General features: G+C 38.6%; 1 protein-coding gene across 1 annotated transcript in view; it reads left to right on the top strand.

Moving 5' to 3' along the window:
• nfic (nuclear factor I/C) overlaps positions 1 to 20,499 on the top strand; it is a 110,466-nt gene that overhangs the window by 12,948 nt on the left and 77,019 nt on the right. The window contains 1 exon segment of the mRNA XM_058784548.1: positions 12,635 to 13,166. Coding sequence (XP_058640531.1) covers positions 12,635 to 13,166 — 532 coding nt within the window.

Genomic DNA, 20,499 nt, shown 5'->3' with positions numbered 1-20,499 from the left:
TGTATAAAAGACACCTGGGAGCCAGAAATCTTGCTGATTGATAGGGGATCATATACTTATTTGACTCATTAAAATGCAAATCAATTCATAACTTTTTTGAAATGCGTTTTTCTGGATTTTTTTTGTTGTTATTCTATCTCACTGTTCAAATAAACCTACCATTAAAATTATAGACCGATAATTTCTTTGTCAGTGGGCAAACATACAAAATCAGCAGGGGATCAAATAATTTTTTTTTCCCCATTGCATGTATACATGTATGTATGTATGTATGTATGTATGTGCCGTTTACGATGCCAAGGCCTTGAGTTTGATTCCCAGAGAACATACAAACAGTAAAATACCTTGAAGGTGTACCACTTTGGATAAAAAATGTCAGCCAAAAACATATGTAAATTTAATGTAGGTAAATTATAAAAATATGTAAATGATGCATTTAGTGTCTTTCCATTGCCTCGTGGGAAAACAGAAACACAATTTCACATTGTGAGATGTTTCTGTTGATCATGGCAGCACTTATTCATCAAATGATGATCAACTGAGGGAGAGGAACGTTATAACTGGGCACTTTTCCAGATGGTTGGTGTAGACAAGCATTCTTATGGCATTTTAAAGAGCTGATTCACGTATCTCGATCACAGTGATGCTTCAGATTTTGGTGGCGTTACCTGATTTGCTTAAATCCTTTAGTGAATTAGCCACTAGTGAATCAACGCAGACAGCAAATGCAAAAAAAGGCACTATTGGCGCTTTTTCACTGCATGGTACGGTTCAGTACTGCTCACTTTTGGGGGGGTTTCTACTGGGTACAGTACCTGGTACTTTTTTAGTACCACCTCGGCCGAGGTTCCAAGCGAACCGTACCATTACCAAAACGCAACGTGTAAACTCTGCTGATCACTAATTGGCCGGAGAAAATCGTCACTGCCTGCGCCATTGAACATGCGATACGAGACACAACAGACCCGCTAGATTTAAATCAGCCAGCGATGGATCGAACGCAACTGTTTTGAATGGGTGCACCTTTCTTTAAAGGAAATAATCAGAGTTCAGTTTAGTCTAAAGCACCAGATGCATGTTGGATGTTGGTAGTAGATTTGTCAAGAAAATTCAGGTTGATGTTTTCATGTATGTCTGACTAGAGAATCCTGGGGTCATGACCTTTGTAAACTGGCTATTGAGAGCGAATGAAGGCATGAGCCAAGCTTAAGCTTGTCTCAGTGGTCAGCTGGGGCCCGTCTGCTGAGGGAGAGAGAAAGAGAGCGAGAGACATTCAGATTCAAGATTGGGTTTGTAGTTTGGGTGACCCAGCGATCCTCTCTAATCCTCTATAATGGATGCCTATTGTTCTGGCATGCAAAGGTCATAGCTCAAGTGGAGTGGGTGCATTGCATTTTCCAGACAGCTTGCTGCTCTAATTTACCCTATGAGTCTGGAAAACTCTCGATACTGGAATCTCTGCTCAAACTGTCTAAGACACTTGGCTAATGGGACTCCTGGAGAGCTATGCTGTAAAACATGTTTAATAAACCCCCAGACCTTAAAGTCAATGTGAAATACAGTTGTTATGTTATGTAATAGTTTTTTTTTTTTTTCTTTTAATTGTGCACACTTATTCAGTGCATGTGATTTTTGTAATATTTCTTAAAAATGTAGTAACTAAAAAAAAACTCCCTCAACTGATGGTCAAGCAGACTGTTGGTTAAATATACTGTAGCGGTTACTGCAGTCTGTTTTTAATTTCCATTTGTATTTTATAGAGTAATATTTAAATATTGTACACATTAGTATTACTTTAGTAATATTTTCATGTATTTTGAGCATTGTTTTATGATGCAGTTGTTTTATGATATTGATGTGTGAGCCACAGCTATATCACCCTGTAGCCCAAGACTGGTTGCCCACTGAAGTTAAGCAGGGTTGAGCCTGGTCAGTACCTGGATGGGAGACCTCCTGGGAAAACTAGGTTGCTGTTGGAAGAGGTGTTAGTGAGACCAGCAGGGGGTGCTCACCCTGTGGTCTGTGTGGGTCCTAATGCCCCAGTATAGTGACAGGGACACTATACTGGCAAAAGCACCGTCTTTCGGATGAGACGTTAAACCGAGGTCCTGACTCTCTGTGGTCATTAAAAATCCCATGGCACTTCTCATAAAGAGTAGGGGTGTAACCCCGGTGTCCTGGCCAGATTCCCTCCACTGGCCCTTATCAATCATGACCTCCTAATAATCCCCATCCACTTGATTGGCTTGCTCTCTCTCTCCTCTCCACCTGTAGCTGGCGTGTGGTGAGCGCACTGGCGTGTGGTGAGCGCACTGGCGCCGTTGTGCTGTGGCTGCCGTTGCATCATCCAAGTGGATGCTGCACACTGGTGGTGGTTGAGGAGAGACCCCCCACAGATGATGGTAAAGCGCTATACAGATGGGTGTACAGCAATACACAAAGCGCTATATAAAAGCCTCATTCATTCTTGTGTTTTATGATACTGTTGAGTTTAATATTGGTAAATGGTAATATAATAATGATTGCGCCCATAATAGCAAATAAGTCATTCCATGTCAACTCAACCAGAGGTCCCTGGCTCAAATTTTTGTTACTTTTTTTTTTTTCTAATAAAAGAAATACATAAATGAAGAAAGCCAAAATGTTCAATGTCATGTAATCAACTGTTTTGTAGAGGTGTGTCAAAATGACAATTTTTACCTGAGATTTTGAGCCAAATTATGAGGGGTAAAATCACTTCTTTTATAATACTTGAGTTACAGGCATGCAGACGTTGAAGGAGGGAGAAAAGTGCTTTTTCCAATTTTTGAACTGTCACCATTGCCATATAATGCAACAAAGATTGCTAAAGTCAGCAGATTTTCCCAGCAGACCTAAAAATAACATAATGATTCTGCCATTTTTCTATAAAACAGTGTTTACCCTCCTGAATTTTGGTTTCGAATTTCAGGTGAAAGTCATCCATTTGAACAGTGGATTGCTCAGTAAATATACGTCTGTGACATTTAATATTTTGCCTTTCATTTATGTCTTGCTTCAGAAAAAGAAATTAACAAAATCAAATACATGAGCCAGGGAAGTTTTTGAAGTTTGGTTGATTTTATACGGAATGACCCAAATAAGTTTTGAAGCCATTGTGATACATTGAGATGGTATTGAGGTTGAAATTGTTTCCTCAAAAATTCCTTGGATAAAACCAAGCCCTGCCCTACATTTTTACTGATTGAACATCCTGTTTTCCAGAAGTAAAATGAGTTGTAAAAAAATGTCATTTTGACAGTGGTTCAAAATAATACTGAGCTGGAAACCGATCAGAAAAAAAAGAGAACGACACAGAGAGTGAAAGTGGTGGAGTGCAAGTTGCATTGATTGACACTCAGACAAGAGCTTTGTGTGGCTTTGTGATTCACTGCACAAATCAATTCTGTGAAGGCACAGCTGTTTCCCAGGAGCACGGTTATGCCCCAGCCTTTTCTAGCAGTCCCTAATGATCAAACAGCGTAAGAACAGACTGCGGCCTGTGTGTTTGTTAGGGAGTGTTTGGACTTGGAGTCACTGGGCTGTTTGTATTTGCGGTTCTGCGGTCAGCATGTATGCTAAGACGATGAAGCTGCAGCTGTCCCTTACTCTAAAAGTGTGAATGGGTGGAGCGAGGGAATGAACTGTTTTCACCAAACTGCAGTGGACAGGAAGACAAAGTGGATTATTAATAACTGCTGGCACATTTGTTTGAAGGGGATATTTAACAACAACTTTTCAACAATAGTGATTGATGACCAAGTCATCGATCAAACGTACCCTGTTCACTATAATTGTGTCTTATTGTGCATAATTCATCACTTGGTGTTATTCTGAAGAAAAAAGCATTTGTTTTTATAATATTCATAATCATTTTTCTCTGCCTCTGAAATGACTTTTACAGATGGCATAATCAAGGCTGCGTGAGTGGTGAAAAATTGTACCTAATAATATCATGGGCCACTTTTCATGATCCAGTCAAATCGGATGGGTAAGATTAAGTCACATCCTAGTTTATACTGTATTCCAGTAAATGTCCTGTTTCACTTGGAAATAGGCTTATGTTACATTACAAAAGCTAAAAGCATTGCAAATGATGTTTTATGTAATATTTCAACAAGGAAAGACTAGCCACATGTTTCTTTGCTAAGCAATAGATTGTGAAATGGGAATATATTTATCTCCCAGTAAAAACTTGAAACACGTATTCAAAGAAAATTAACCATAAAAGTAGAGTTTGAACAAACAATCTGCCTGTGTTTTGTTATTTGTCATTTGCAACACATTTTGTAATGTGACATGCATTTCTGTGTGAAACAGGATATTCAATGGGATGAAATGTAGAGCAGAACTCGATTTTATCCAATGGGAATGGATTGGATGTTACACACCAGAATGGAGTAGTCTCTAAATAGCTATTAGTCTGTTTCAGTACAAAAAGGAAGTCAGTTTGCAGAAAGAGCAAGTCATTACATTTAGATTTTTTTTTATAACGTGCACAGATGAATTGTTCATGTGATAAGAATGTGCACTGAGACACTACTAGGGCTGTGCAATATGACGATATATATCGGATGGACGAAATAAAAAGTCTATCGTTTCATATTATTTTCTATGGTTTATTTCGTGGTGTCGCAAAATACATTGTTTACGGAAATACTTTTTAATCATTTGGATGACTGCGATCTTTACATACCACCATGGGGCGTGAAGGGGAGACAGAACCAGGTGGAGAACGACCAGAAAAAAATGAGGAGCTCGTTCCTAAACGAGGGACTACATCTGTAGCATGGGCACGCGTTTTTAAGCACTGCAGTTTTAAAACAAGCGATTTTAAGCCGTTGAAACACAAACAATAGAGCTATATGCGTGCGCCGTCTCTGTTTCTGTGTGAGAGGACCGCGCATTTATTATTTTTTTGCCGCTTTATTGGCTTTGAACGATTACATAAACACACTTATATGCGTCAGATTCCCCGTCTTGGCAAGTATCCTCATAAAGACAGCGATTTAGGTCTTAAGAGAGAGGAAACAGCTGAAAGAGAAAACGCATATGTAACAGTATATTGGATCCAGACTTCGGTCTTAAAGGGGAAGCTGTCCAATATTCGTTCTGTCTGCCATTCATATTAATCATAGCACATTGCTAGAAAATCTCTCACTGCTCTTGACTAAATCACTTTTGTAACTTTAATAAGAAGAAATAATAATAATAAAAAAATAATGATATAATTATATATATATATATTTTTGTCTATTTTTAGGCTTGTATTAGTTTGATATTGACATTGGTGACAAAGATTATGAAAATTCTATGGTATCAAAGATTTTAATATCATAAAAACCTTTTTAAAAGAAAAAAAATTACTATATCGTGATATATATCGTTATCGTGATATAAAATTTGTCATATCGTAATATAAGATTTTGGTCATATCGCCCACCCCTAGAAACTACATTTGGCCTCATGCATGCAACACAAGCTGAACTGTGTAAATAATTTGTGAAGTCTTTCTTACATAAATCAACTGGAGCAATTTAAATAAGAATGGTTTTATGAATGATTTAGCCTACGTAGAAATTCATTCTGCTCATGTATTATAAATAAGGCCAAAAAAGGAAAACTACAGAGAGATTTCTCTCTAATTTCAGAGAAAATAGTTGACCTTTTGCGCAGTTTGTAGTTTGTGTTTGCGTGGGTAAGGTGCAAGGTGTCTGACACCTTCATTTCTTTGTTCATTTTCTTTGTCCTCAGTCATTTAGAAACCAGGAAACTTGGGGACATTTTCACAACTGGCAACCCCTTCTACAAATGAACCAAGCAACTGCTGAGTGGAAAATACCATACAACTGAATTCTTCGCACGCACAGTTATACTTTCTTGTTTCGTGAGCCCCAATCTCTGCTTAAATCAGGGCAATGGAGGCTGTTTGAAGTTAGGTCAGGTTGCTTACTGGATAGAAAAGACATCACTAGGCACTTTTACTATTAGAGATGACATTTTCCCATGTTTTAAACAATGTTTTTGATTGAGGACTCACATTCTTCCTTCCCCCACTCCCCTTACTCCTAGCAGAACACATGGGAATCACAAAGACATGAAGATCTAGTGGTTGTGAGGCACTAATTGTTGCATAGATTGAATCATGCATAATTATCCTTTTCCGTCTTTGTTTCAAACCCTAAAGGAAACAAACCCTCTCCTTGTATCATCAATGAGAGGTTCATGGCATTTCAAATGCTAATGGGACAGGTGCTTTTAGCTGTCATGGGAACATGAACCCTGTGACTTCATTCAATGATAGGAAGTCACATGCATCTTTTAGAGTATGTTTTAGAGTATGAAGAGATACATTCTTGTTTTTCCTCTTTGTCCTTTGTGCTTATTAAATGAAATTTCCCACCATCTTTTTATGTTATCAAAAGATCTTTTGTCTTCAGTAGTTGAGCTCTTCATAAATGCAATTAAAGGGAAGTATTTAGGTAGATGGGGTTTATTTTATTATATTACTTTGACAACAAGATTTTCAATTTTTATTTTATATTTTATTATTTTTGACAAGGACAGTTTAGATGAACTTTTATTTTAGATTTTATTTTATTATTATTGACAACAGGATTTTAGATGACATTTTATCTGTATGTGTAAGGAAAGTGTATTTTTAAATATCAAGTTGATTTTATTAATACAGTATGTGTAATTGGCGTATAATGCTATATGTTGACTTACTGGTCATTCATACAGGATGTGTTCTTAAATATCATTTGCATTTGCTCTAAATTAACAGCCTTACTAGAAATAAAATAGTCACGTTAAATAGAAAGAGCAAACAGCGTAACCCACTGCAGCACATCGTCCACAATACCTTTCCTCTTGAGAGAGGTTGGTTACCCAGCATCCCCCTCCCTCCATTATGATGCTGCATGGCTGAGGGCTGACTCAGCGCTTGTGCAGAAAAGAGAGTGAGGGAGGAAAAGAAAGATGCAGTGTGAGTCACAGAACATCCACTTTGATCCACTCAGCATTCAGAACCTCATCTCCCATCAGCCCGCTGGGCACAGAGGAATAACCTACTGCAGTGTTTTGTCTTTGATAAGCTCTCAGATGCATCCAATAGTGTTTCGAAGGGAAGACACACAAATGACTGAGATGTTGACTTGTTGTCTTGGTTAAATTGCAAATTTTTTAAAGCACATGGTGCTTTGTTTATATTTTAGTAATTTGTTTTACAGCTCTATGTTGACTGTGGACTAATACAGTCCTAAAAAAATACATTTGGGCAGTGGACATGAAATGTCAAGCAGTGGTAGTGGGAAACTATTTGAAACAAAAAAAAAATTTGTGAAACATTTTATATTTTTTATCATTATACATACAATTAATTTGACCTTTATTAAAGGGATAGTTCACCCAAAAATGAAAATTCTGTCATTAATTAGTCACCCTCGCATCGTTCCAAACATCGTAATGAACAATAACCTTTGTTCATCTTCGGAACACAAATTAAGATATTTTGATCAAATCTGAGAGCTTTCTGACCCTGCATAGACAGCAACACAATTATCACGTTCAAGGTCCAGAAACGTAGTAATGACATCATTAAAATAGTCCTTGTGACATCAGTGGTTCAACCGTAATTTTATTAAGCTACAAGAATACGCAAAGAAAACTAAATAACAAATTTATTCAATGATTTCTTCTTGTCTGTGTCAGCCTATGTGTGATGCTGCTTATGCAATTTAAAATGGCAATGAATAAATAAAAATCATGTAGTCATGTTGTTCGAAACCTTTTCTTTGGAGTACAACAATCAGTAAATTTCAATGGAAATCTTGCTTGACAGCCATTATTTGAAAACATTTTCATCAGAAGAGCAGCTTGGACATTCTGCTAAACATCTCCTAATGTGTTCCTCAGAAAGTAAGTCATGGAAGGTTTGAATGATATGAGGGTAAATTATTACCTTATGATGAAAGTTATGACCTTTTTTTTGTGAACTGTTCTTTAAAATAAATGGTGTACTCTTACATTTTAAAATTACACCTTATTCAGGTCTATAATTTTTAAACCATATTTGCTTGGTGGTGTTTTAGTGTATATTGTATTGCTGTAAATAAAACTTCTATAGCAAAGTATAGACAGAAAGCAGGACAATACAATACCCAGAGTGTCTGTTTCTGATTGTGTCCCAAACAGAAGCATGCCTACTCTTCCCTGTTTTGGTACGTTGGCTCTGAAAGAATGTCGAAGTTGAATCCATTACCCAGATCCTAGACGATCCACTTCTCAGCCAGCCAGTAGAAAGAGAAAGAAAGTGCTTTTGGCAACAGCAGTGCAACAGTGCAGGAAGGGTGGGGAGGGTGGGGGGATGTCTGCTGTTAATGCTCAGAGGGCATTCTGGGTAAATTGCAGTGTTACAAAAATTCAAGGCTCACTGGCATTTTCTTTCCCTTGGCACACTGCGATCTACACAAGGTGAAAGGTGAATCATAGCAAAGTAAGAAAACAGCGGGGTTATTTAATTGATCGCTCCATATGATTTTACTAAAATAGTAGTTTTAAAAGCCGGCAGTTATTTTTATTGCTAATAATGAGTCTTGGAAAATCTTCTAATTCTTCAGCATCAGAATCAATCTTCAATTTTCCTGACCGCATAATTTTGGGAAAACTGTCTGGGAAAAGCTCAGCCCCGGGACACATGCTTGTGACACGCGGGGTGACCATAGCAACACTTTGTGTGGGTGTGTGTGACCGCAACACCCTTATTTTGTCATCTTTTGGACTGCTCCCTCCCTCCTTCATTCCCACTCTCTTTCTCTCTCTCTCTCTCTCGGTCTCTACTTGGAAAAAGATTTGCGCAAATGAAAAAAAAGTCACATTCTCTGTTTAAGACATAATAAAGATGGTATCCGAGCAACGGACAGGAATAAAAACACATTTCCCTGAGCTCCGCAATAACAAAATGATTCAATTACTGCATAAATACAGCTGTGTGTGTGTGTGTGTGTGTGTGTCTGTGCGGCTGACAGAGAGCTGGTAGGCCTGGCTTTTTCAGGACACTCCAGTGGTCACCGTTTTCCCTCATGCTATCACAGCCGCCCTGCCATCGGCCTCTGTCAGATCAAAGATGCTCAGTTCATCTGCCATAATGAAGCCATTCATCAGCCATGTTTATCAATAACATTCTCATCCTTAATGTGCACACAAAATGCAGTCAAAGCGCTCTTCTCAGACTGATTGTAGTAAAAACAGAGCATTCCGTTGGAGCGCGTCCAGGCCTAATATGGAAAAAGACCGAGTAGGCAGGAGAGAGAGAGAGAAAGATGGAAAGAGAGAAATGCAATATGCTTCTCAGTTCTCCACTGATCGTCTTCATGTTGGTGTTGTAAATACTGTAACGGTAATGAACTGGGTTTAAAAATATATATTGCTAAGTTGGAGTTGTGGCCTAGCGCCATCTGACATGGCCATCTGTTGAGTTGGGGTGCTTATGTGGGTGATACAGGTTCAAGTTTTCCTTTTCCATTCATTGTCATATAGGGCTTGGAGGTATGACAGTGTATATATGGAGAATTTTTGTTCTAGTGTTTATATTGCAGAAGATGTATTTATGGGCAGGACCATTTGAATTTTTCAAAATTACTAGGTGTCCCAAAAAAGTCAAGGAACAACTTGTTATTAAGAGGTTTCTGTGTGTTGTGGCTTGTTATTTGAAAATTAATATTTAAATAATTTATATTTAAAACTTAAAGAATTTAGTTTTCTGTCAGAATTTAGTTTTCTGTCAGAATTTAGTTTTAACATTTTTTTTAATTGTCTAATTTATTTGTTACACAATACAAAGATGTTTTTGTTCTGATCCCACACTTAACCATATCTTTTGGTGTGCATCTTAAATTTTTGCAGTTTTGGTGCACATTTTATTTATTTATTTTCATTTTCATTGCATTGCGTTGCATTTTTTATTGCATTGCATTGAATTTCATTGCAGAGTTCTCCATATCCATGATTCTACCAGCTCATACTGTGATATATGATTTTGACCATGTTCAGGAAACCAGTTTAAAAACTTTGTTCTGTTGCAGTTCTGTTTGGTACCACTAGTGATGCAGAAATGACACAGTTGCCCAATTTTGTGTGTCTTTGCCTGGTTTGGGCCTCATTTGACCTGCCTCTGAGCTTTTTCCAAAGCCGCGGAAAGGAGAAAATGCCCAACAAATGTTTATTTTTGCCCGAGTGGTTGGTGTATTTGCTAGTGCTGAAGCTAGAGCGGTGAAAGGAGCTCTAAAGAGAAGAAAATACATCCACACACGTCTGCAGGGAAACAGGCCCGTCTCTAATCCCCCTCTATTCCTGAAATCACTATTTCCTCCTGGCGTTTCCTTCCTGGAAATTTGTGCTGTCAGTGGGTGAAAATTGTGTCCAGACTCTTCTAAGTTCTCAAGCCAGAATGTCCGCTGGAATATTTGTTCAATGAACCCAAATTTAGTTTAGGAAACTATTTTGGGGCAAGCTATTTTGGACATTAACATAGCTAAATAAAACGACCTTACCGTTTTTCTGAACACATGCAGTTGAACCTGATGAGGGTTTAGCAGTTTTTTTTGGACATCGTATCTTGTGTCTGTTTGTGCAGCTTGGTTTTCTGGTTTTTGTCAGCCTCAGTTTTCCATATTCATTCTTTTTATTTTATTTATTTATTTTTTTTCTGTAAATCTTTGGAAAGTTTACACAGTAACTGTATCAGTTCCGTCGGAGTCGACTGATTACAGATGTGAGTGTGTACAGTGAGTCTCTCAACCTCCCAATTACTGCACTCTGTCTGCATTCAGCTTCTCCCGGTGCAAACGTTTAAATAGCTGGAAATAAAAACATACTATGCTTTGCTATTGGGTTCAAAAAATGTTAAATCTGGTTTTCTTTTTCAGGACATTTCAGCGAGAACACTCTTAGAGGAGGTTTTATAATCTTTTCAGTAAAGCTCTGAAGCAGCACAAGGACAGGGCAGTCAGTCAGTTCTTGTGTTTCCCATGTCAGAAAAAGTGCATGCACAAATATGGTTTCTGCACTTTAATACTAAAAAAAGCTGTGCTATCAAACTATTGCACTAAAGCAACCGAATTCTCTTCAAAACATCATTTGTTATTGGAGTCAAGTATGTTTGGGACTTTTTTTCTTCCTTTTGTTGAGTTCTGTTATTTTCTTCAACACCAATGCACTGGCAAAGTAAATGTAGTAATAGCGTTGGGTCTTGTATTTCTTGCATAGAGTTGTTCAGATGGATTTGTGGCCAAAATACCATGTATTTTGCATTTCTTTCAAAACTGCGCGATAAGTTGCATTTATTGTTTGCATTCTGCATTGTTTTTCACCTAAGGCTCAATTTTGGGTCTCAACCTGTCAGCTGAGGTCTTGAGGGTAGTGTTTTGAGGAAGGTGTTAAGCAGTCTAGAGAGGCTTGTTTTAGGTTAGAAGACAGTAAAGTTTCTGGTGTTTCAGGAGATGGTTTCTGTGGAGCAGCTGTGAGAGTGTAAGAGCTTTCACTGCCGTGAGCTGCAGAACTGGCTTATCGCATGAGATCCACAGCGTGCCGAAGTCACGTCTCATTATGTTCCCTTAAAACCTGCTCACTGCTCGCAGCACAACCAGACCGGGGAGCGCTGTGTTTTCTCTTTCTTTTTTTCCTTATTTCTCTCTGTTTGAATTACTGTGGCCAAGCAGCCCTTGGCCATTTCTCTCTCTCTCTCTCTGCGGTTGCATTATGCCTAAGCAAAAGTGACACGCTGGTAACGATGTCATGCTATATTGATGCCACAGCTGACATCATTCAGCTTGAGCCTGAGTTTCATTACTTTGCCATAAGCGCAAAACCCTTCTATTGAACATAAGTTCATTCGCATGTGGGGATTTTTTTGGCTGATGATTATCGCAGAACTGTAAAGCAGCGCTCTCATTATGACTGTTTTATGCACACACACGCACAAATGGCCATGGCGGTGTGCGCAGAGCTTCGAGTCTTGTTAATGATAATTGATAGATGCGCATGTTTAATGTTCGGCTGGGGTTTTAGTAACATTTATAGCACGGTCTGGTGCTAGTTTAGGCTTTTAGAAATGGTCGAATATGGAAGTAATTAGTCAGACCAAATGAATGCCGCACTAAACGGTTAAGGGACTGCGGTTCACAACGTGCCTGGGAGGTACATCTGTGTGTGTTGTTGTTGTTGAAAACTTACCACTGAAAGTGAAAATAGTCAACAAAACATAATTGGATAAATGATGAGTGCACATGGGGCTTCGGTGAAAGATGGAAACAATGGAGGATTGTGGGTGCAATAGAAAACCCTGTACACAATTAACTGTGAAATCTGTTGAATATCATCGAGAGGTTTTTTTTTTCTTTAGAGAAAATTAAATCTGGAATTTACGTTTTCTCTTTTGGTAAACAACAACGAATGGGGAAAAAACGCTTTTCAATAAATGCGTCAATAGAGAAAAGAGCCAGGATGATTCATTTCCCCTTTGTACTCGAATTGAACTGCAGACGTGGCTTTTGTTGTCAGAAATAGATTTTGAGTAAACACATGAATAACGTCTTTTTTTTCTCTTCTTTCCCAGGATGAATTCCATCCGTTCATCGAGGCACTGCTGCCGCACGTGCGTGCCTTCGCCTACACCTGGTTCAACCTGCAGGCCCGTAAGCGCAAGTATTTCAAAAAGCACGAGAAGCGGATGACCAAGGATGAAGAGCGCGCCGTCAAGGATGAGCTCTTGGGCGAAAAGTCCGAGGTCAAACAGAAGTGGGCGTCGCGCCTCCTCGCCAAGCTCCGCAAAGATATCCGGCCAGAGTGTCGGGAGGACTTTGTGCTGTCCATCACGGGGAAGAAGCCTCCATGTTGCGTCCTCTCGAACCCGGACCAGAAGGGGAAGATGAGGCGCATCGATTGTCTGCGGCAGGCGGATAAAGTCTGGCGTCTGGACCTGGTGATGGTGATTCTGTTCAAGGGCATCCCGCTGGAGAGCACGGATGGCGAGCGGCTGGTCAAAGGCGGCCAGTGCTCAAATCCCATCCTCTGCGTCCAGCCTCATCACATCAGCGTGTCTGTCAAAGAGCTGGACCTCTACCTCGCCTACTTTGTGCAGGAGAGAGGTGAGTTTGCACGACCGCTAACATGTGAACGCATCCTCGCCCGTTCAGTACGGAGGCAGTGGATGATTCTCTGAACCACGCTGTTGCTGAACCGTAATGGCAGTACTGGGAAGTCGTGTTGTGCAAAGGTACAGAGAAGCCTAGGCTTGTGGAGAGGCAGTTTGGCGTGTGGTGTATATCACAGAAAGATGCTCTGGCTCATTCTTCTGAGAAAGCTGTTGACTCATCATCCTGTGCTGTTGATACCAGGGGCGCCAAATTTTGTGTGCAGCTTTTGCTTGCAGGCCTCAGAATGTAGTGTGAGGCACTGCACTAGTCAACATTTTCAAACCAGAGCCGTGCTGTCAGAATCACAGACGTGTAGTTGTTTTTAACCAGAGAGACAGGAAGAAAGAGTTTAAGACATAAGCGGAGCCAACACTGTGAATCATTTAAAATAAGTGGGTCTGCTCTGACAGGCGGGTAGATGTGTTTCAGTTTACTGGACGTTTGTTGTAAAAATTGAGTTATGTAGGCTGTTTGGATACATTCGGGCTGATGTACAACTTAACCCTGCATTCGTCATTTGTGAACTTGACATTATGCTTTGGTTTCTTAATTAATGTTGACACCATAATCATTTTCAAGGTCAAGGGGGGTCTTACAAGGGTAAATATAGAACTGGGGCCAGTTGCATAAACTGTTTAGACTAGTCTTAAAAAGTTAGTCATCTAATTTTTTTTCTTCAAAACTGGTCATAACTTTTTAAGTTCAGTTATGAAAAGATAGATTGGTCTTATTTGTATTGGAAAAGTAAGACTGGTTACCCATTGCCTCGGCAACTGCTAGTTGGTCAAACTAGTTCTTGAAACATAGTCTCAAAGGGTTACTCCACCCCAAAATTTAAATTTTGTCATTAATCACTTACCCCCATATCGTTCCAAACCTGTAAAAGCTTTGTTCGTCTTCGGGACACAATTTAAGATATTTTGGATGAAAACTGGGAGGCTTAATAGTCAAAATTGTCTATCTGCCATCAGTAGTTCAACTGTAATTTTACGAAGCGAATACTTTTTTTACGCAAAGAAAACAAAAATAACGACTTTACTCAACAATTCATCTCCTCCGCGTCACCGTAGAGACATTTTTGGAGAGTATCCGCTGGACGCAAACAGCGTACGCTGTTCTGTGTCAGCCGCACCACATGGATACATTGTTTTCGTTCAAATGAAAGCGTAAATAAACGTAGAAAATGTATCCGTGTGGTGCGGCTTTGGAACGACATGGGGGTAATGACAAGATTGTCATCTTGGGGTGGAGTAAACCTTTAACATGGTGGCTAAGTTTGTGTAGTATTTTCTTTACTCTTTACTTCAAAAACTTTGCCTAAAAAGGGTAATATTTTATGAATTTGAGGCCTGAGATGTGGGAATGGTGAAGAGAGAGAGGGCAAACATTTTGCATTTTAGGTAAGCATTGACGTCTAATCAGCCAATATTGTCTTAAATAGTCTGCACAGCATTTCATCTTTTATAACAGGGGATTTTGAACAAATATATTCAATCTTGATTTTTATATGTTGCAACAAGATGTTAAAAAATAAAAAATATTTTTAAAAATACCTTAAAGTAACTACAAATGAGCATGTAAAGCAAGTATCTTTAAAAGAAATTCCTTGTGGAGCATGCCCCCGATCCGCGCAATGTTCTCACCTATTTTTCCCCTTTACCTGTTTGCATTTCTGCAATTAACTTTACTTTGATGTTTTTATTTCACAAGGAGGCATTAAATTGATTGTAGTGACAGTATATAATGTACATCTATAATGTTACAAAAAATTATCTATTTCAAATAAATGCTGTTATTTTGAACTTTATATTCACCAAATCATCCTGAAAAAAACAGTTTCTTGGTTTTTACAAAAATATTAAGCAGCACAGCTGTTTTCAAGATTCATAGTAAGAAGAAATATTTCTTCAGCACAGAATCAGCATTTTCTGATTTCTGAAGAATCGTGACACTGAAGAAGACTGGAGTAATGGAAATTCAGCTTTGCAATAACAGGAATAAATTCTACATTTAAATTTAGGCTACAAGTAAACATAATTTCGACTCATCCTTTAGTTTATAAAAACAAACAAAAGTTCATTTACTGTATACGATTAAGCCTGAATAAACATTTAAAACACACATTTTCTAGCTTGAGGTTACCAGTAAGCAACATGGAAAGAATGTGATGTAATTGTCCGTAAAGCAAACTCCACCCACAGGACTTAACATTGCGGCCGATAAACCGTAACATTAGGTTCATCCACGTAGAAAAGTAGTCAGACCTCGGAATTATGATTCAGACAATTTAGTAACTTAAAACAACAAACGTTTTTACTGTGAATCTCTTAAACTTAACTACAAGCTCTCACTGAGCTTCCGGTGTAGAAGTATTACTGTAAGTGCATTTTCCATTCGTTTTTAAAAACCAAAGTATGAGTCAACATTATTTTCTGTGGTAATTAACAACATGCTACAGAAGTTGTAAATATAACTTTGTAATACCATTTACTCTTTTCACAGTAATTCCGATATGACTCTGTAGAAGTGTAAGATGCTCAGTCTCGGTGACAGCATGGTGTGTGTATATTAAGGATGTGCATTGCTTATAAATTTAGTTGAGTGGTCAATGTGACAGGATGAAGAAGTGTGTGTGTGTGTGTGTTTGTTTGTTTGTGTGTGTGTGTGTGTGTGTTCAGAACAGCAACAGTTAGGGTGACTCAGTGTTCTGTGTTTGTGTGAATATTGCGATAGCATCTCTCTGTACTACATTATGTGCTCCAAACCTTTTATTCAGTTAAATCCCAATCTCAGTGTTGTAGGAATTTGTTATTCTCTTTTCTACTGCACTCTACATCTCTTCATATAGCTACGGAAGAGTCTAATGTGCACCGTAAATGTATGCACCAATCAGACATGTAAATGGAAACTCTGCAAACAGCAGTTAGTTCAGTCCTCAAATCTGATTGGTCAAGCAGCGTTGATAAACAATCTGGAACTTTTTACAGTTTGTGTCACTCCACCTGTGTTTGCAGCGTTCCAGACCAGAGTAAACTACTGCTCAAAAGTTTGTGGTCGGTATGATTTTTTTAAATGTTTCATGTTCACCAAGGCTGCATTTATTGATCAAAAATCCAGTAAAAACAGAGATATTATGAAATATTATTACAATTTAAAATAACTGTTTTGAAATGAAATGTAATTTATTCCTGTGATGCAAAGCTGATTTATTTTTAGTTTTCAGTGTCACATGATCCATGAGAAATCGTAATATGCTGATTTAATATGAAACATTTCTTGTTATTATCAATCTTGAAGACAGTTGTGCGGCCTTCATACTGTTTTTTTTTTTTTTATGATTCTTTGGTGCATTTTTTAGAAATAAAAATCCTTTGAAACAATTTAAATGTCCCTATTCTCACTTTTGAACAATTCAATGCATCCTTGCTGTATTAATTCATTTATTTTTTTAAATCTACTGTACTATGACTTTTGAACATTAGTGTATATGAAATGTTTCTCCCACTGACATGGGAGGAGGAAATGGACCTATTCCACACAAAATGTACTTCTTTGGCTTAATTAATCTTTTATTCACCAACTTTTATGTTTATTCGTCTGTTGTATAAAAACAATATCACATCAGCATAAGTGCTGTAGATGCTGGCCAAGCATTTGAAAATTATTTTAGTCCACAGCTGCAGTCTGCCTTTTTCTCTCTGTCTTTCGCTCCCTTACCCTATCGTTATTTCTTATTTCCGCCCCTTTTGTCTCTCCGCCCCCTCAGGCGACCTTCACCCTCAGTTGTCTGGGTCAGACAGGCAGCCCACATGTCACCTGACCTGCCTAATAGCCTACAAACTCCTTGCTGTAAACAGTCCGATAAGGAACTGTGTCCGTTCGCCTTTACTCCTACTAACAGCAGCACTGCAGAAAGAGAAAGAGAAGGAGTGCAAGGAAAGGAAAAGGGGGAGTGGCCTCCAGAAAGGCGAGAGTGAAAGAGGCATACAGTCAGCATTTGCCCTTAAAGGCACAGGGCCATCTTTCACTTGCTAGGCATGCTCAAATTCCCTACATCTCAATGAAGTTGAACAGGACTGGCTGTGTTTCTGCAGCGGCAGCTGTGTGTTTGTGTGTGTGTGTGCTGAAACTTTCAGCTCTGTTTCGGTATCTTTGCTAATGGAGCGAAGAGCGGGGTGGGGCGGGGGTCCCGCATGGAGGCCAGATCGAGAAACGGTGGCCATTACTCTTACTGCCCTCCTTTTCTCATTCAACAGGCTATTCGCTTCGCAAACGCTTCAACCGCAAGTCTCTCGGGGTGAAATGGCTCCCTCGAAAGATGATCAAATTAATTACATTTCTGAAAGATTAGGCTACGAGCCTCATTAGAGATATACAATTTATCTAGCTCTCTGTTTCGGGCCATATCGGTTTCCAGCGGGGGTCACATGACCTGGCTCGTGCACCAGTCCTCTTCTGATCTTTTTTTATAACTCGCAGTCTCTGAAGCTTTTGCTGGTACAATAAATATTACGCTTGTCAAAACAAACAGGATGGTGGTTTGACCAAACCGGAGCACACGGCTGGTTTGGTGGCACTGGAGGCGTCTGTGGCCGAGGCTCGTTCTCCAGGCCTCAGTGTCCCGACGTTTTAGGAGGCGCTAAAACACATCGACTCTCTTTCCATTTGTTTCACGTGTGAGAATGCGCTGCAAGTCAGCCAAGCAGAAAGATGCTGCAAACACACACGTGTGCACATGGACGCGCACACACACACACACACACACACACACACATATGTTCAGTAAACACAGAGGAGCTGGAATGTGCTCCAGTGCTCTGGCAACGGAAATTTGGGAGGGGTGGGAGAAAGAGGGTCAGCTCAGGTCAAGTTCACAGCGCTGTCGGCCTCCAACAGGGGGAGGTGTTCGGCGTGCTTATGTTCTTAAAGGGCTAGCACCTATTAAGCAGTTTTATTTAAGAAAATAACTTTCTGTTGTGCTCTACAGATATGTCAGTAATAATTCCTGTTGTAAGTTACTTATAACAATACTGTTATTGTCAAATATACAGTTAGTCCATAGGTCAGACAAAACAAAAAACAGACTATTTAAAAAAAATTGCAAAATGAATAAGGAATATTTTTTGTGCAGTTGGGCAGATGTTCAAAAGGTTTTTAATTTTGTGGAGTTCTTATGTTGCTGTCAATGAAGCAGAAGATGTACAAACCAAATGATAAAACATTCAGATTTTTTGGCATATTTTTCCTGAAAAAATGTATTTTGAAAATCAAAACGGAGCGTTGAGCTAGGGCTTTCAGATTTTCGCTACGTAAAGCAAAGATATCGTTATACATTAGGAGTGACAGTCAAACTTGTGATTTCCTGACACAAAACAAGATCTGCTCGCTTGTGGCTGAAGCTTGTGGGTCTCATGAAGAAACATCAAAGTGTTCCAACCCCACAGAACTTTCTTTTCACACTTTATTGTTTCTTTAGGTGTTTCGGTGAAAGACCTGCTGTTTACAGTAAATAAGTGCTAGCCCAATCCTCTGGCTGCTTTCTGAGCACTGTTTCCTGAGAGAGAGCACTCTTCTGAAAAGAGTCTGACATGCAGCCTCTCTGTCTGAAGGGAGAAATCCTTGGAGTTGGAATATGTCGATATTCAGTAACATAATGGAGCTTTGAGTCCTCTATGAGTTCTGTGATATCAGCTTTTGAGACTGTTATCTTTGCAAAGCTAAACACTTGCTCTGATGCATGAAGCTCCTATCTGATGTCATTGTAGCTCATATTAAAAGCAATATACCATTCATAAATCATGCTGATAATGCCATGGTGTTCTTTACACAGTACCGTTTACAGTTCATGGTACAGTTGTGTACAGTCATTAGCTTACATATCCTTCTCTCTCAGATAAAAAGGTACAAAATCTGTCACTAGGGTGGTACATTTTTTTTAAAAGTTAAACTTTTGTACCTTTTAGGTAGGCTACTAATATGTATGCTTTTATACCTTTTTCTCATACCCCCTGCATAATCTGTAAAATGTCTTGCAATTTTTTAAAGCGATATACATTCTTAAACTAAAAAAAAAAAAAAAAATGCTTTACATTTATTTGTATGGTTATGGCAATGTTTTTTGTAAAAAAAATAAATAAATTGTCACCAGAAGATTACTAATTACATTACAAAAATTGTAGTTAGTAATAATAACGTAAGCCATTACATTACTCATTTTAGGTAATATTATCAGACTCCTTTTTTTGATTTTACACATTTATCACATTGATTTAAATAGGATAATCTTGTACCATATTGCTATAAAAATACAAAGAGAAAGAAAATATATTCCATTCATTATTATTAACAACATGAAGTGCATGAAGCATTACATTTATGTCAAGGTTTCCCAAACTGGGGTTTTTGAAAGAACTGCAATTGAAATTTTTTAAATCTGATTGCGTAATCCAGATTACATGTAATCAGTTACTACCCAGCATTGTAAAAAAATAGCTTTAAGCATTAAGTTTTTAAAATTTTTGAAACAAAATTTTGCACATTGTGCAAAGGGTTTGTAAACTTGTAAAAGAACTGTACATGAATATAGCAATTATTTATTACCATGGTATATTTCTTTAGTTTTCCATAGTTCCATCAAATGAATGAAATGATGATGAGAGTTGAGAAAGACAAAGGCAAGACAGAAATATTGGAGTCACTGCAGCTGAGCAAAAGATAAAAAATAAATAAAACAGCATGCGATTTGAATTAAAGAATGTATAAATTCATAAGATTGATATATATACATGTGAATTTCATGGAGAGAAAGAGATGCGTGCAGAGGGAGGTCACAGATGAAAGTCAGAAGCAGTGCAGCTCTATGGTAATCAATCTGTCAGATCAATGTGTGGGGCAGCCGAGCAGAATACAGCTGATAGTGCTGACTGTTCACAACACGCTCACCGCTCCGCTCCACGTGAGATACACTGACCGCCCCCTGAGACCGCAGCGGGACAGGCCATGCAGAAAACTGCACATCCACCAAGTAGTACATTTTCATAGCCCAAAATTAACACTCACCAAGTGGAAATATGAGAACTATTTGTGTTTGGCGAGTAAATGAAATGAATATTAGAAATTGCAATAACTGTGAGAACCAGAGAAATCATCTACAGTAATTTGCTTGGACGAGCAGAATTGCATGTTATTTTTGGACTTTCTTTTCAACCCTTCATCAGTCTGTTGCTTAATTGGGCCTCATATGGTTGTATCCTTTGAGAATGGTCTACTAAAATATTGTAACTCT

The sequence above is a fragment of the Onychostoma macrolepis genome, chromosome 08 (assembly GCF_012432095.1).
Source record: "Onychostoma macrolepis isolate SWU-2019 chromosome 08, ASM1243209v1, whole genome shotgun sequence".
NCBI classification, from domain to species: Eukaryota; Metazoa; Chordata; class Actinopteri; order Cypriniformes; family Cyprinidae; genus Onychostoma; species Onychostoma macrolepis.
Note: the sequence above shows the minus strand (reverse complement) of the source record. Positions and strands in the feature narration are given on the sequence as shown.